Source organism: Pseudophryne corroboree, chromosome 2, assembly GCF_028390025.1.
Source record: "Pseudophryne corroboree isolate aPseCor3 chromosome 2, aPseCor3.hap2, whole genome shotgun sequence".
In the NCBI taxonomy this organism is placed as follows: domain Eukaryota; kingdom Metazoa; phylum Chordata; class Amphibia; order Anura; family Myobatrachidae; genus Pseudophryne; species Pseudophryne corroboree.
In genome coordinates, this window is record NC_086445.1 from 113,546,373 (window position 1) to 113,563,173 (window position 16,801).

General features: G+C 49.5%; 1 protein-coding gene across 4 annotated transcripts in view; it reads left to right on the forward strand.

Moving 5' to 3' along the window:
- RNF17 (ring finger protein 17) overlaps positions 1 to 16,801 on the forward strand; it is a 1,464,292-nt gene that overhangs the window by 988,046 nt on the left and 459,445 nt on the right. For all 4 annotated transcript variants that reach the window (XM_063951617.1, XM_063951615.1, XM_063951616.1 and 1 more), the window contains one exon: positions 4,688 to 4,799. In XM_063951617.1, the coding sequence (XP_063807687.1) occupies positions 4,688 to 4,799 (112 nt within the window). The remainder of the gene's footprint in view (positions 1 to 4,687; positions 4,800 to 16,801) is intronic.

The following is a 16,801-nucleotide window of genomic DNA, read 5'->3' on the forward strand; positions in this document are numbered from 1 at the left end:
ATTGTATGGCCACCTCTATGAGCTTAGTTTGTAAGTTGGTGCCTGCAGAGCAGGTCACTTAACAGGGGGGGCTGCGCTAGGCAACCCTGAAAAGAGCTTTAGTTAAGATTCTTCAAAGCCTGCAGCACTTTTATGTCCTAGAGACATACTATGCTGCGGCTCCAACACCTCCCCAGCAGTGCCGCATACTCCCGCTGGCCGAGTTCCCGGGTACTTACGGCGAAGGCGCTCCGGTTTCCAGGCACACACCCCTGGCTCTCTTACAGGATTGCGTGGCTGCTTATTTGGGAGGAGGTAAGAGGGTCCCCAAGGTGGGACCCGCTGAAATCGCGCTTCGGTTGCGGTCTTAGGAGACGGACTGCGACGCTGGTGTGGACACTATGGCTGTACAGGGACCCCACTATATCCACCAGCGCAGGGAGTACAGGTCGGTTTTCACAAAAAAACTTTTAACAAGGCTCCACAGTACCCGTTGGTGAGGATCAGCATAGGGGATAAGGTGCTTGACCTGTAGTCTCTGCTGGTGTACCCGCCCTTGAGCTGCTTCTCACTTTTCCTCACTCCCTGACAGAGATTTGGGCGACTGATCTCCGGGACTGCAGGGCAATGTCTCCTCTGTAAATCCGCCTGCCTCATCAGCGCTGTGCATTTACGGTTACTTAAGTATTCAACATGTCATCTTAGACAGTGTTATTTAAGAACAAGTGTTATTAAAGAACTGAATATTTAGTACAAGTATTCTGAGATATGCATACAGTATCTACTGTGCATTGTTATATATATATATATATATATATATATATATATATATATATATATATAGTCTGTGGTTGAGGTCCCTTTTAAGGGAGACATTGTATTTGGGGAAGATCTGAATAAGAAGATCTGAATAAGATTGTCACTGACTTGGCGACTGCCAAGACTGCGTTTCTCCCAAGTACTAATCCTTCTGCACCGAAGGCAAAGAGTACCACATTTTTAATTCCTTTTGACCTCCAGGGAAAGCAAAGGGTCAGGCGTACCCGAGACAGGCTCGTGCTTCCAAAACCAATAAACCCAAACCTAAACAATGCTTGGCTGCCCGTCAGCCTACTTCCAAACAAGACAAGCCTGCGGCATGACGGGTTGGGCCTCCCCCTGGGGGATCCCAGGGTGGGCGGCCGGCTTCTGCAATTCGCCCATGTCTGATTAAGGACCACTTCAGACACCTGGGTGCTTGAAGTTGTCTCTCACGGGTACACTGTCTCTTTCAAGAGACGTCCCCCTCGCCAGTTCTGCATGACTGTTATTCCTTCGAATCCGTTGAAAGCGCAAGCTCTACACTTGGTTGTGCAATCCCTCCTAGACACAGGAGTGGTAGTGCCGGTACCTCTGTCCCAGATTGGCAGGGAATACTATTCGACCCTGTTTTTAGTCCCAAAACCCAATGGGTCCTTCCGGCCTATACTCCACCTCAAATCATTGAACAAATTTCTGTGAGTGTCTAAATTCCGTATGGAAACTCTGCGCTCTATTGTACTGGCCATAGAACCCGAAGACTATATGTTATCCCTGGACATACAGGATGCTTACCTGCATATACCTATTGCCATGTCACTTCAGCAATATCTGCGGTTTGCTTTTGGCAACCTACATTATCAATTCCAGGCTCTGCTATTTGGACTGGCCATGGCCCCGCGGATCTTCACCAAGGTCATGGACGTGGTGACGACCCTCCTCCGCTGTCAGGGAATCAGGATCCTGCTGTATCTGGATGACTTGCTGATCCTGACGAACTCCCAAGATGTTCTACTCAGTCATCAGGAACTGACGGGCCAATTCCTACAAGCCCACGGGAAAAACTGGAAAAAGTCCTCGCTTGTCCCTTCTCGGAGCATTGTGCACTCGGGGACACTGCTGGACACACACAGCCAAAGACTGTTTCTGTCTCCAGAGAAAGTCCTGAAACTTCAGGACAGGATCAGATACTTCCTTTCTCGCCCAAGAGTGACTGTACACTCGGCGATGCAAGTTCTAGGCCTTATGGTGTCGGCTTTCGACATGGTAGAGTCCGCTCAATTTCATTCCGCCCCCTGCAGCGGTTAATCCTTCCCAAGTGAGACGACCTGACTCATCGGATCAGGTCTCAAATGATCTCCTTGACTTCGGAGGTTCGTTTGTCACTGAGCTGGTGGCTACAGGACCAACAGTTCAGCAGGGGCCGTCCTTTCTGGATCCCCAACTGGGTCCTACTGACTACGGACGCCAGTCTAAGTGTTTGGGGCGCGGCGTTGGAGCAACACTCTCCAGGGTCGGTGGACCAAGGAGGAATCTCTCCTCCCGATAAACATTCTTGAATTGCAGGCAGTGCTCAATGCTTTGACTCTTGCCCTGCCTCTGATACAGAACAGGCCTGTTCAAGTACAATCAGACAATGCCACCACAGTGGCTTACATAAATCATCAAGGCGGCACTCGAAGCTGCATGGCAATTATGGAAGTATCAAAAATCCTTCAATGGGCGGAACGCCATCTGCCAGCAATATCGGCAGTGTTCATTCTGGGAGTCCTCACCTTGGAAGCGGATTTCTTCAATCGCCAGGACGTACACGCCGTAGAGTGGAGTCTTTATCAGGAAGTCTTTCAACTTCTAGTGGACAAGTTGGGCCTACAAGATGTAGACCTGATGGCGCCTCGACACAATCACAAAGTTACGGTCTTCGGATCGAGGACATGGGATCCTCAAGCAGCGTTCGTGGACACACTGGCAATTCCATGAAACTTTCGGCTGCCCTACGTCTTCCCTCCTGCCCAGGGTACTACGGAAGTTCAAGCAAGAAATAGGATTCCTACTTCCAGCATGGCCCAGGCGGCATTGGTTCTCAGTCCTGCAGGGTCTATTGATAGAGCGTCCTCTTCTACTTCCTCAACGCCCAGATCTTCTCGTTCATGGCCCTTGTGTCTACCCAGACCTGGCCAGACTGTCTTTGACAACGTGGCTCTTGAAGATTCACTCCTGAGTACCAAAGAATTTCCGAGGTTATCCAAACTATGCTAACGGCCCGCAAACCGGCTTCTGCACGGATTTATTATAGGGTCTGGAATTCTTGCTTCACCTGGTGTGCTGCTAAGAATTACGATGCTTACAAGTTTAATACTTCCAGACTTCTGGCTTTTTGCAACAAGGCCTGTATTTAGAACTTCGTCTGGCCTCCCTCAAGGTTCACATATCTGCCTTGTCAGTGTGGTTTCAGAGAAAAATTACAGTCACTCAGGGCGTACTGCGGATTTAGCCTCCCTATGTCCCTCCTGTGGCTCCATGGGATTTGTCTGTTGTCCTGAATGCCCTGCAAGAGTCTCCGTTTGAACCTCTTGAAACAGTGGACTTTAAATGGCTCACATCCAAGGTCCTATTTTTACTTGCTATTGCCTCTACTAGAAGGGTATCGGACTTAGGCGCCTTGTCTTGCCGTCCACCCTTTCTGATATTTCATCGTGACCGGGCAGTTCTTAGAACTCGCCCAGATTATATGCCTAAAGTGGTGTCATCTTTTCACCTTAACTAAGAGATTGTGGTTTTGGCCTTCATCTTTTCGGATTTATCCTCCAAAGGACGGTCTTTGGATGTGGTAAGGGCTCTTCGTGTATATATATGGAGAGGACTGCGTCTATCAGGAGGTCAGCCCTTTTTGTACTATTTGGCCAGATGGATAGAATGGTGATTGCACAAGCTTATGCGCAGGCTGGGCTCCCAGTTCCTGCTGCTATTAAGGCCCATTTTACTCGGCCTGTTGGCTCTTCTTGGTCCTCAGTGAACACGTTCATTAGGTTTTATGCCTTTGATACTTCCACCTCCCAGGATTCTTGCTTTGGACGCCGGGTTCTTTTGCCCGCTACGGTGCGTCCCCTCCCATGAGGAACTGCTTTAGGACATCCCCAATGTATTCCCTGTGGAACACAGTGTACCCCGCTGCAGAAAAGGAGATTTATGGTAGACTTACCATAGTGAAATCTCTTTCTGCGAGGTCCACTGGGTTCCACAGGGCGCCCACACTGACGCACTTCTTTGGGTTTGTATGGCATTAGCCGCTGGTCCCTTCTCCTGACGTGAGATTGTGGTTCTATATGACTAACATCTGCCTTCTCTTTTACCTGCTACTGCATTGAACTGGTTTTACGAAACTGAGCTCCAGTGTCCGGATTCCGGGTTATAGAGTAGGCCATGCAATGCATCCTGGGAACAGTCAAAGCTTTAGCCTTTTGGTGCCTCTGGGTCAAGATCCAACTCTACACTACAATGTATTCCCTGTGGAATCCAGTGTACCTCTCAGAAAGAGATTTAACTGTGGTAAGTCTACCATAAATCGCCTTTTTTTTTCTGCACAGCTGACATTTGTGACTGGTTAACGTGGAGTATTTATAGAAAGAAATCAACAGTTAATATCTTTCTTACTCATTTGGATGATGTGATTTAATTGTCTGTTGCTTCAATTATTATGGAATAATGAATGATATACAAATGAAAAAAAAAATGTTTTTTGTTCACAATCCATGAACAGTCACCATTTTCACCCACATCTTTTCTATTCTTAATGAATCTGGTACTGGTGTGTTTTTATTTTATTTTTTATTGAGCAACAACATAAATGTTCAATATCTATGTCCAGTGATTTTTTTTTTTTTTATTATTTTAATCATCTTTAATTTAGGTGTGCTGCTTGACAACAAACTATCTGTTGAATTATTTGATGCTAAGGCTGGAACATCTACCAGCATTAACACCTTACTGGTTAAGGGAAATGTTGCTGCTTTCATCCCTTGGTAAGTACTTTATCTTCTCTGTTTTACTATTCGTGATTCTCAAGCATTTTTGCAGCACTTCCCATCACTTTCAGCCCAATTACATGTAGATTAGAATCTCATACAAGCAATATTGTTTTTACAGATGTGTCCTCTTGAAACGCTGTGCATTGCGGCAGCGCTATGCGGCGGTCAAGCTGTGTACGCTCACACCCGCAGTTCTACAACGTATGGAACGTGGTTACACAATAGCTACCTTTTTTGAGTAATTAGCAGATGCCCTAATTTACAGTGTATATACATTAATTCTGCATGACTGCCCATGTTTTACTTTCTAGAGTAAACCGCACAAACAACAGCATTTCCCCTTATTGCATGTACACTAAGTACTATTTCTGCTGCGGGGTACACTGGGCTCCACAAGGATAGACATCGGGGTGTAGAGTAGGATCTTGATCCGATGCACCAACAGGCTCCAAATCTTTGACTGTTCCAGAATGCATAGCGCCGCCTCCTCTATAACCCCGCCTCCCTGCACAGGAGCTCAGTTTTGTAGTTGGTGCTTGCAGTAGCAGGCATGTTAACAGGGGGCTGCTCCAGGCAGCCTAAGAAGAGCTTTTTTTGAAGAAAAAGTGAAGTCTACAAGGGCTGCAGCGGCGGTTACATGTCAGAAGACATTCTCTGCTGCAGCTCCGTCTCTCCCGCAGCGGCGCTGTACACTCCCGCGCCCTGGTTGCCGGGTACATACAGCAGGAGGCTCCGGTTTCCTTCTGGTCAGACACACACGGCTGGGGCTCTCCGGGATCGCGTGGCCGCACTTCGGGAGGTGGTAAGTGGGTCCCACTCGCGGGATCCGTGCTTTATCGCGATCCGGCGCGGCCGATGGGAGGTGGGCCGCACGCGCTGGCTGTGACACTGTGATAGTACAGGGACCTCACTAGGCAACCAGGGCAAGGGCACAGGTCGGTTTCTCTTATAAACCGTTTTTCATGCAGCCCACAGGACCGATGGTTAACTCCAGCAGGGGAAAAGGCTTAGACCTGTAGCCCCTCCCCCAGCCCCAGGGCGCTATTTAGAGTAAATGTTCCTGCCCTTGAGCTGCATATCTCTCTCCCTCACTCCCAGCAGTGTTTGGGCGCCATTACACTCAGCTACACTGTTCCTGGGACTGTTTGGGCAAATCCTCCTCTGTAAAGCCGCCTGCATGTCAGCGCTGTGCATCTTACAGGACACTTAAGTATTCTACATGTCTGTTGACAGTGCTAGTTAAGAGAGAGCGCATTTAGTCAGGGCTATTTAGTACAAGTACCCTGTGATATACATCCAGTCTTTACTGTGTATTGTTATATCTATCTTATATATAGCTATATTGAATGGCTAGTCCAGTGCAGTATTATTGCCTGTCATAACTTCTGCATTGTACAACTGTGACTATGTGTGTGCATTTGCCTGCTGTGTGACCTCCATTTCGTGTTTCTCACTCAGCTTGCTATCCCTATATTCTATAACCTGAGGGGGGCTAGGTGCGTCAGGTTTATCATTAATATAGGATATTCACAATATATACTCTGTGTATTTTTCTTTGTGATTTTAGTCACCGTATTTCTCCTAATTTCCTGTTTGTGCTGACTACACTGCGAAGGGGTTTGGGTCAGGTATTGTGCTGCTGATATTGTACTGTGTTACCCTACATTGCGATTTATATCATGTCCGCTAAAAAGGGTAACGGTTCTGGGGCTGATCCCACTGGGAGTGGTGATGAAGTTGCAGATACATTTGAGGAAAACGTAGCAGCTGAGGGTTTTGGTTCTGGGGGTTCCTTGCCCCCCAGTGGGACTGTAGCAACTGGGGTTCAGAATGACCCACCGTGGGCTACCTTCTCCACGCTACTGACTACGCTAGTTACTAAACTAACGCCCCCTATGGGACCTCCTGTGCCGGTGCAACCGTTCATGGTCCCCGCGGTTAATCCGCCGTGGGCAGATCAATTGTCCAATCAGTTACAGCAATTGAACCTTTCCCTGACTACTAAGAAGTCTAACCCTCGCCCGCCTAAGACCAAAGGGTCCTCTAAGCGGGCCATTACTTCCTCACAATCCACTGCTGTCCCTGACACCTCGTCTGATGAGGATGGCGTTTATACTGATCCCACAGATTCCAATCCTGAGTTATCTGATGGGGAGGGAGTTTCACAAGTGGATGTTCCTGATTTATTGGAGGCTATACGGTCAATTCTTCAGATTACAGATGAACCGTCCGTTCCTCCTAAGAAACCGGATAGGTTTAAGCGTCAGAAGGTGGTTAAACTAGTTTTACCCCACTCTGATCATCTGGTTGATATACGTCGGGAATCCTGGAAAAATCCGGGAAAAAGGTTCTCGCCTCACAAGATACTGCTTGCTCGCTATCCGCTCGCGCCAGAGCTGTCTAAAAATTGGGAGACACCTCCGCCAGTGGATTCACATGTGGCAAGGATGGTGGTCTCCTCAGCTCTACCTGTCACTACCGTTACGTCTCTAAAAGAGCCTACGGATAAGCGTGTAGAGGGTTGTCTAAAAGCGATTTATACCGTTGCGGGTGCTGTGCATAGGCCCACTATTGCAGCGACATGGGCTACAGAAGCTATTGAAGCGTGGGCCCAGTAGTTGGAAGCTGAAATCTCTTCTGACCATGCTAGACAATGCGTATATTGTCACGGCTTCTCACTATGTTAAGGAGGCGGCTTCTGATGCCAGTGTTCTGGCAGCCAAGGCTTCGACTACGTCCGTTATAGCTCGCCGGATCTTATGGCTGCGGTCCTGGTCTGTGAATCTGGACTCTAGAAAAACCCTGGAGGTACTCCCTTTTAGGGGAAATATCCTTTTTGAAGAGGACTTAAATAAGATAGTGGCTGATTTGGCATCTGCTAAAACAGCCTGCCTACCAAGTACTGCTCCTTGTGTACCGAAGGCTAAAAGTACTTCCTTTCGTCCTTCAGGAAAAGGAAAAGGTCAGGCGTACACCAAACAGGGTCGCACTTCCAAATCTGGCAAGCCAAAGCCCAAACGTGCCTGGGCTGCCTGTCAGACAGCTTCCAAGACCGATAAACCTGCCACATGACGGGGCGGTCCTTCCCCTGGGGGACCGCAGGGTGGGGGGCCGGCTTCTAGGGTATACCCAGGAATGGTTGAAGACCACTTCAGATGCCTGGTTCTGGGAAGTCGTCACTCGAGGTTACGCCATAGCCTTCAAAAACCGACGCCCTCATCGATTTTGCCTGACAGACGTCTCTTCGGATCAAGTAAAGGCAAGGACTCTTCATTCGGTGGTACAGACCCTCCTGGAAACAGGAGTGGTAGTACAGGTGCCTCTTGATCAGAGGGGCAGGGGTACTATTCGCCGCTATTCCTAGTCACGATACCGAATGGGTCCTTCCGGCCATTCTCAACCTCAAGGCGTTGAACAAATTTGTGAAGGTATGCAAGTTTTGTATGGAAACTCTTCGTGTATTGTCCTGGCCTTGGAACCTAGGGATTATATGGTCTCCCTGGACATACAGGATGCTTACCTGCATATCCCTTTAGCAGTGCCGCATCAGCAGTATCTGAGGTTTGCGGTTGGTAACCTTCATTTCTCTAACGTCCTAAGTGGATGCTGGGGACTCCGTCAGGACCATGGGGAATAGCGGCTCCGCAGGAGACAGGGCACAAAAATAAAGCTTTAGGATTAGGTGGTGTGTACTGGCTCCTCCCCCTATGACCCTCCTCCAAGCCTCAGTTAGGTTTTTGTGCCCGTCCGAGCAGGGTGCAATCTAGGTGGCTCTCCTAAAGAGCTGCTTAGAAATAGTTTTTTAGGTTTTTTATTTTCAGTGAGTCCTGCTGGCAACAGGCTCACTGCATCGAGGGACTTAGGGGAGAGAATTTCAACTCACCTGCGTGCAGGATGGATTGGATTCTTAGGCTACTGGACACCATTAGCTCCAGAGGGAGTCGGAACACAGGTCTCACCCTGGGGTTCGTCCCGGAGCCGCGCCGCCGACCCCCCTTACAGATGCTGAAGATTGAAGGTCCGGAAACAGGCGGCAGAAGGCTCTTCAGTCTTCATGAAGGTAGCGCACAGCACTGCAGCTGTGCGCCATTGTTGTCACACACTTCACACCAAGCGGTCACGGAGGGTGCAGGGCGCTGCTGGGGGCGCCCTGGGCAGCAATATTTTAATACCTTATGGCAAAAGAATACATCACATATAGCCATTGAGGCTATATGTATGTATTTAACCCATGCCAGTTATCTAAAACTACGGGAGGAAAGCCCGCCGAAATAGGGGGCGGGGCTTATTCTCCTCAGCACACAGCGCCATTTTCCTGCTCAGCTCCGCTGTGAGGAAGGCTCCCAGGACTCTCCCCTGCACTGCACTACAGAAACAGGGTAAAACAGAGAAGGGGGGCATTTTTTGGCGATATATTGGATATATTTAAGCTGCTATAAGGAACAACACTTATATAAGGTTGTTCCCATATATATTATAGCGCTTGGGTGTGTGCTGGCAAACTCTCCCTCTGTCTCCCCAAAGGGCTAGTGGGGTCCTGTCTTCGATAAGAGCATTCCCTGTGTGTGTGCTGTGTGTCGGTACGTGTGTGTCGACATGTATGAGGACGATGTTGGTGTGGAGGCAGAGCAATTGCCGATAATGGTGATGTCACCCCCCAGGGAGTCGACACCGGAATGGATGGCTTTGTTTATGGAATTACGTGATAATGTCAGCACATTACAAAAATCAGTTGACGACATGAGACGGCCGGCAAACCAGTTAGTACTGTACCTGCCCAGGCGTCTCAGACACCGTCAGGGGCTGTAAAGCGCCCTTTACCTCAGTCGGTCGACAGACACAGACACTGAATCGAGTGTCGACGGTGATGAAACAAACGTATTTTCAAGTAGGGCCACACGTTATATGATCACGGCAATGAAGGAGGCTTTGCATATCTCTGATACTGCAAGTACCACAAAAAGGGGTATTATGTGGGGGGTGAAAAAACTACCTGTAGTTTTTCCTGAATCAGAGGAATTAAATGATGTATGTGATGAAGCGTGGGTTAACCCAGATAGAAAAATGCTAATTTCAAAAAAGTTATTAGCATTATACCCTTTCCCGCCAGAGGTTAGGGCGCGCTGGGAAACACCTCCTAGGGTGGATAAGGCGCTCACACGCTTATCAAAACAAGTGGCGTTACCGTCTCCTGATACGGCCGCCCTCAGGGATCCAGCGGATAGGAGACTGGAAACTACCCTAAAAAGTATATACACACATACTGGTGTTATACTGCGACCAGCCATCGCCTCAGCCTGGATGTGCAGTGCTGGGTTCGTCTGGTTGGATTCCCTGACTGAAAATATTGATACCCTGGATAGGGACAGTATTTTATTGACTATAGAGCAATTAAAGGATGCTTTCCTTTATATGCGAGATGCGCAGAGAGATATTTGCACTCTGGCATCGAGAGTAAATGCGATGTCCATATCTGCCAGAAGGAGTTTATGGACGCGACAGTGGTCAGGTGATGCGGATTCCAAACGACATATGGAAGTATTGCCGTATAAAGGAGAGGAATTATTTGGCGTCGGTCTATCGGATCTGGTGGCCACGGCAACTGCCGGAAAATCCACCTTTTTACCTCAGACCCCCTCCCAACAGAAAAAGACACCGTCTTTTCAGCCGCAGTCCTTTCGGTCCTATAAGAACAAGCGGACAAAAGGACAGTCATATCTGCCTCGGGGCAGAGGAAAGGGTAAGAGAGGGCAGCAAGCAGCCCCTGCCCAGGAACAGAAGCCCTCCCAGGGTTCTGCAAAGCCCTCAGCATGACGCTGGGGCCTTACAAGCGGACTCAGGAGCGGTGGGGGGTCGACTCAAGAATTTCAGCGCACAGTGGGCTTGCTCACAGGTGGACCCCTGGATTCTGCAGGTAGTATCTCAGGGTTACAGGTTGGAATTCGAGAAGTCTCCCCCTCGCCGGTTCCTAAAGTCTGCTTTGCCAACGTCTCCCTCAGACAGGGCGACGGTATTGGAAGCCATTCACAAGCTGTTTTCTCAGCAGGTGATAGTCAAGGTACCCCTCCTACAACAGGGAAAGGGGTATTACTCCACGCTATTTGTGGTACCGAAGCCGGACGGCTCGGTAAGACCTATTCTAAATCTGAAATCTTTGAACCTGTACATACAAAAATTCAAGTTCAAGATGGAGTCACTCAGAGCAGTGATAGCGAATCTGGAAGAAGGGGACTTTATGGTGTCCCTGGACATAAAGGATGCTTACCTGCATGTCCCAATTCGCCCTTCACATCAAGGGTACCTCAGGTTCGTGGTGCAAAACTGTCATTATCAGTTTCAGACGCTGCCGTTTGGATTGTCCACGGCACCTCGGGTCTTTACCAAGGTAATGGCCGAAATGATGATTCTTCTGCGAAGAAGAGGCGTATTAATTATCCCTTACTTGGACGATCTCCTGATAAGGGCAAGGTCCAGAGAACAGCTGGAGGACAGAGTAGCACTAACCCAACTAGTGCTGCAACAACACGGGTGGATTCTGAATTTTCCAAAATCTCAGTTGACCCCGACGACACGTCTGCTGTTCCTGGGAATGATTCTGGACACGGTTCAGAAAAAGGTGTTTCTTCCGGAGGAGAAAGCCAGGGAGTTATCCGAACTTGTCAGGAACCTCCTAAAACCAGGGACAGTGTCTGTGCATCAATGCACAAGAGTCCTGGGAAAGATGGTGGCTTCTTACGAAGCGATTCCATTCGGCAGATTCCACGCACGAACTTTTCAGTGGGATCTGCTGGACAAATGGTCCGGATCGCATCTGCAGATGCATCAGCGGATAACCTTATCGCCACGGACAAGGGTGTCTCTTCTGTGGTGGTTGCAGAGTGCTCATCTGTTAGAGGGCTGCAGATTCGGCATACAGGACTGGGTCCTGGTGACCACGGATGCCAGTCTGAGAGGCTGGGGAGCGGTCACACAGGGAAGAAACTTCCAGGGAGTATGGTCAAGCCTGGAGATGTCTCTTCACATAAATATACTGGAGCTAAGAGCGATTTACAATGCTCTAAGTCTGGCAAAACCCCTGCTTCAGGGTCAGCCGGTGTTGATCCAGTCGGACAACATCACGGCAGTCGCCCACGTAAACAGACAGGGCGGCACAAGAAGCAGGACAGCAATGGCAGAAGCTGCAAGGATTCTTCGCTGGGCGGAAGATCATGTGATAGCACTGTCAGCAGTATTTATTCCGGGAGTGGACAACTGGGAAGCAGACTTCCTCAGCAGACACGATCTACACCCGGGAGAGTGGGGACTTCATCCAGAAGTCTTCCACATGATTGTGAACCGTTGGGAAAAACCAATGGTGGATATGATGGCGTCCCGCCTCAACAAAAAACTGGACAGGTATTGCGCCAGGTCAAGAGACCCTCAGGCAATAGCTGTGGACGCTCTGGTAACACCGTGGGTGTTCCAGTCAGTGTATGTGTTCCCTCCTCTGCCTCTCATACCAAAAGTACTGAGAATTATACGGCAAAAGGGAGTAAGAACGATACTAGTGGCTCCGGATTGGCCAAGAAGAACTTGGTACCCGGAACTTCAAGAGATGCTCACGGAGGATCCGTGGCCTCTACCTCTAAGACGGGACCTGCTTCAGCAGGGACCATGTCTATTCCAAGACTTACCGCGGCTGCGTTTGACGGCATGGCGGTTGAACGCCGAATTCTAAGGGAAAAAGGCATTCCGGAAGAGGTCATTCCTACACTGGTAAAAGCCAGGAAGGAGGTGACTGCACAACATTATCACCGCATTTGGAGAAAATATGTTGCGTGGTGTGAGGCCAGGAAGGCCCCCACGGAGGAATTTCAACTGGGTCGATTCCTACATTTCCTGCAAACAGGATTGTCTATGGGCCTCAAATTGGGGTCCATTAAGGTTCAAATTTCGGCCCTGTCGATTTTCTTCCAGAAAGAATTGGCTTCAGTTCCTGAAGTCCAGACTTTTGTAAAAGGAGTACTACATATACAACCCCCGATTGTGCCCCCAGTGGCACCGTGGGATCTTAATGTAGTCTTGGATTTTCTCAAATCCCATTGGTTTGAGCCGCTCAAGTCGGTGGAGTTGAAGTATCTTACATGGAAAGTAACCATGCTACTGGCCCTGGCTTCAGCCAGGAGAGTATCAGAATTGGCGGCTTTATCATATAAGAGCCCATATCTGATTTTCCATACGGACAGGGCAGAACTGCGGACGCGTCCTCATTTTCTGCCTAAGGTGGTGTCAGCGTTTCACCTGAACCAGCCTATTGTCGTGCCTGCGGCTACTAACGATTTGGAGGATTCCAAGTTGTTGGACGTGGTCCGGGCATTGAAAATATATATTTCAAGAACGGCGGGAGTCAGAAAGTCTGACTCACTGTTTATATTGTATGCACCCAAGAAGATGGGTGCTCCTGCTTCTAAGCAGACGATTGCTCGTTGGATTTGTAGCACAATTCAACTTGCACATTCTGTGGCAGGCTTGCCACAACCTAAATCTGTCAAGGCCCATTCCACAAGGAAAGTGGGCTCATCCTGGGCGGCTGCCCGGGGGGTCTCGGCATTACAACTCTGCCGAGCTGCTACTTGGTCAGGGGCAAACACGTTTGCAAAATTCTACAAATTTGATACCCTGGCTGAGGAGGACCTTGAGTTCTCTCATTCGGTGCTGCAGAGTCATCCGCACTCTCCCGCCCGTTTGGGAGCTTTGGTATAATCCCCATGGTCCTGACGGAGTCCCCAGCATCCACTTAGGACGTTAGAGAAAATAAGAATTTACTTACCGATAATTCTATTTCTCGTAGTCCGTAGTGGATGCTGGGCGCCCATCCCAAGTGCGGATTGTCTGCAATACTTGTACATAGTTATTGTTACAAACAAATTCGGGTTGTTATTGTTGTGAGCCGTCTGTTCAGAGGCTCCTACGTTTGTCATACTGTTAACTGGGTTCAGATCACAAGTTATACGGTGTGATTGGTGTGGCTGGTATGAGTCTTACCCGGGATTCAATATCCTTCCTTATTGTGTACGCTCGTCCGGGCACAGTATCCTAACTGAGGCTTGGAGGAGGGTCATAGGGGGAGGAGCCAGTACACACCACCTAATCCTAAAGCTTTATTTTTGTGCCCTGTCTCCTGCGGAGCCGCTATTCCCCATGGTCCTGACGGAGTCCCCAGCATCCACTACGGACTACGAGAAATAGAATTATCGGTAAGTAAATTCTTATTTTCCAGTTTCGCCCATTACCTTTTGGTTTGACCACGGCACCACAAGTCTTCACTAAAGTCATGGCGGTGATGACTGCTGTTCTCCGCCGTCAAGGGGTCAGGATCCTACCGTATCTCGACGACTTGTTGATCCTGGCAAATTCCCCAGAAATTCTCCTACGTCATCTGAATCTGACGGTCCGGTTTCTGCAAGCCCACGGGTGGCTCATCAACTGTAAGAAATCTTCCCTGGTCCCTGCTCAGAGCATGGTGCACCTGGTAGCGTTATTGGACACTCACAACCAACGGTTTTACTTGTCTCAGGAGAAAGTCCTGAAGCTTCAGGTCAGGATTCGATGCTTCCTATCTCGTCCGCAAATGTCGATACATTCGGCGATGCAAGTGCTAGGCCTCATGGTTTCGGCATTCGACATGGTGGAGTATGCTCAATTCCATTCTTGCCCTCTCCAGAGGCTAATTCTGGACTTGTGGGACGGCCTGCCTCACCGGATCAGGTCTCAATTGATCTCCTTGACTCCGGAGGTTCGTCTGTCACTGTGCTGGTGGCTCCAGGACCAACGGTTGTGCAGGGGTCGTCCCTTCTGGATATTGCACTGGGTCCTGCTGATGACGGATGCCAGTCTGCGAGGTTGGGGCGCAGTGTTGGAGCAACACTCCCTTCAGGGTCGGTGGACCAATGAGGAGTCTCGCCTCTGATCAGTATTCTGGAATTGCGGGCGGTCTTCAATGCGTTGAACCTGGCCCTGCATTTAATACAGAACCGACCTGTTCAGGTACAGTCAGACAACGCCACCACAGTGGCTTACATAAATCATCAAGGCGGCGCTCGAAGCCGCTTGGCAATGAAGGAAGTATCACGAATTCTTCAGTGGTCGGAACGCCATCTACCGGCCATATCGGCGATATTCATTCCAGGGGTCCTGAATTGGGAAGCGGACTTTCTCAGTCGTCAAGACGTACACGCCGGAGAGTGGGGCCTGCATCCAGAAGTGTTTCAACTCCTAGTAGAAAGGTGGGGCCTACCAGACGTGGACCTGATGGCGTCTCGACACAATCACAAGGTTCCGGTCTTCGGAGCAAGAACAAGGGATCCTCAAGCAGCGTTGGTGGATGGGCTGGCGGTTCCATGGAAATTTCGGCTGCCGTACGTGTTCCCTCCGGTGTCACTCCTGCCCAGGGTAATTCGGAAGTTCAAGCAGGAAGGAGGAATTCTGCTTCTCGTAGATCCAGCGTGGCCCAGACGATACTGGTTCTCAGACCTCCCATTTCCTGTATCTAGAGTTTCCCCTTCTACTTCCACAACGCCCAGACCTCCTCGTTCAGGTCCCCTGTGTCTACCAGGACCTAACCCGGCTGTCTTTGACGGCGTGGCTCTTGAAGCTTCCGTCTTGAGGGCTAATGGGTTTTCTGAAGCGGTCATTCAAACAATGTTGCGGGCCCGGAAACCGGCTTCTGCTCAGATTTACCATAGGGTCTGGCATTCTTACTTTGTTTGGTGCGCATGTAGCAATTATGACGCTTCCAAGTTTAGTACAGCCAAGTTGTTGGCCTTTCTTCAGCAGGGCCTGGACTTAGGCCTGCGTCTGGCCTCCCTCAAGGTTCAAATATTTGCCTTGTCGGTGTGGTTTCAGAGTATGATTGCGACCTTACCTGATGTGCATACCTTTACTCAGGGTGTGCTGCGTACCCAACCTCCTTATGTCCCGCCTGTGGCTCCTTGGGACTTGTCGGTGGTTTTGGAGGCGTTACAAGAGTCTCCGTTTGAACCTCTTGGTTCAGCTGATCTTAAGTGGCTTTCCCTTAAGGTGGTGTTTCTGCTGGCTATTGATTCAGCTAGAAGAGTGTCTGATTTGGGTGCCTTGTTTTGTAGTTCCCCATATCTGATATTTCACCGTGACCGGGCGGTTTTTAGGACTCGTCCCGGTTATTTGCCTAAGGTGATTTCTTCGTTCCACCTTAATCAGGAGATTGTGGTAGCGACATTTGTCTCTCCTGATCTGTCTCCCAGCGGTCTTTGGATGTGGTTCGGGGTCTCCGTATCTATGTGAAGAGAACTGCTTCTGTTAGGAAATCTGATTCTCTCTTTATTCTGTTTGTGTTTCACAAACGGGGCTGGCCTGCTCACAAGCAGACTTTGGCTAGATGCATTAGAATGGTGATTGCACATGCTTATGTGAGGGCTGGTCTGTCAGCTCCTGCTCACATTACGGCCTATTCTACTAGGTCTGTTGGACCTTCTTGGGCGGCCCGCCGTGGTGCGACCCTTGAACAATTGTGCAAGGCGGCTACGTGGTCCTCTGTGAACACGTTCATAAGGTTATATGCCTTCGATACTGCCGCTTCCCAGGATGCTTCCTTTGGACGCCGGGTTCTTGTACCCGCTACAGTGCGTCCCCTCCCATAAGGAACTGCTTTAGGACATCCCCTATGTCTTTCCTTGTGGAGCCCAGTGTACCCCGCAGCAGAAAACGAGTTTTATGGTAAGAACTTACCTTTGTTAAAACTCTTTCTGCGAGGTACACTGGGCTCCACAAGGCGCCCACCCTGACGCACTTAGCTTCTTTGGGTTGGTATGGCATTAGCCGCTGACACTTCTCCTGTCTTGAGAGTGTGGTGTATGTGGCTACTAACCGTTGTCGTCTCTTTTCCTGCTACTGCATTGGGCTGGTTAACTAAAAACTGAGCTCCTGTGCAGGGAGGCGGGGTTATAGAGGAGGCGGCGCTATGCATCTTGGGAACAGTC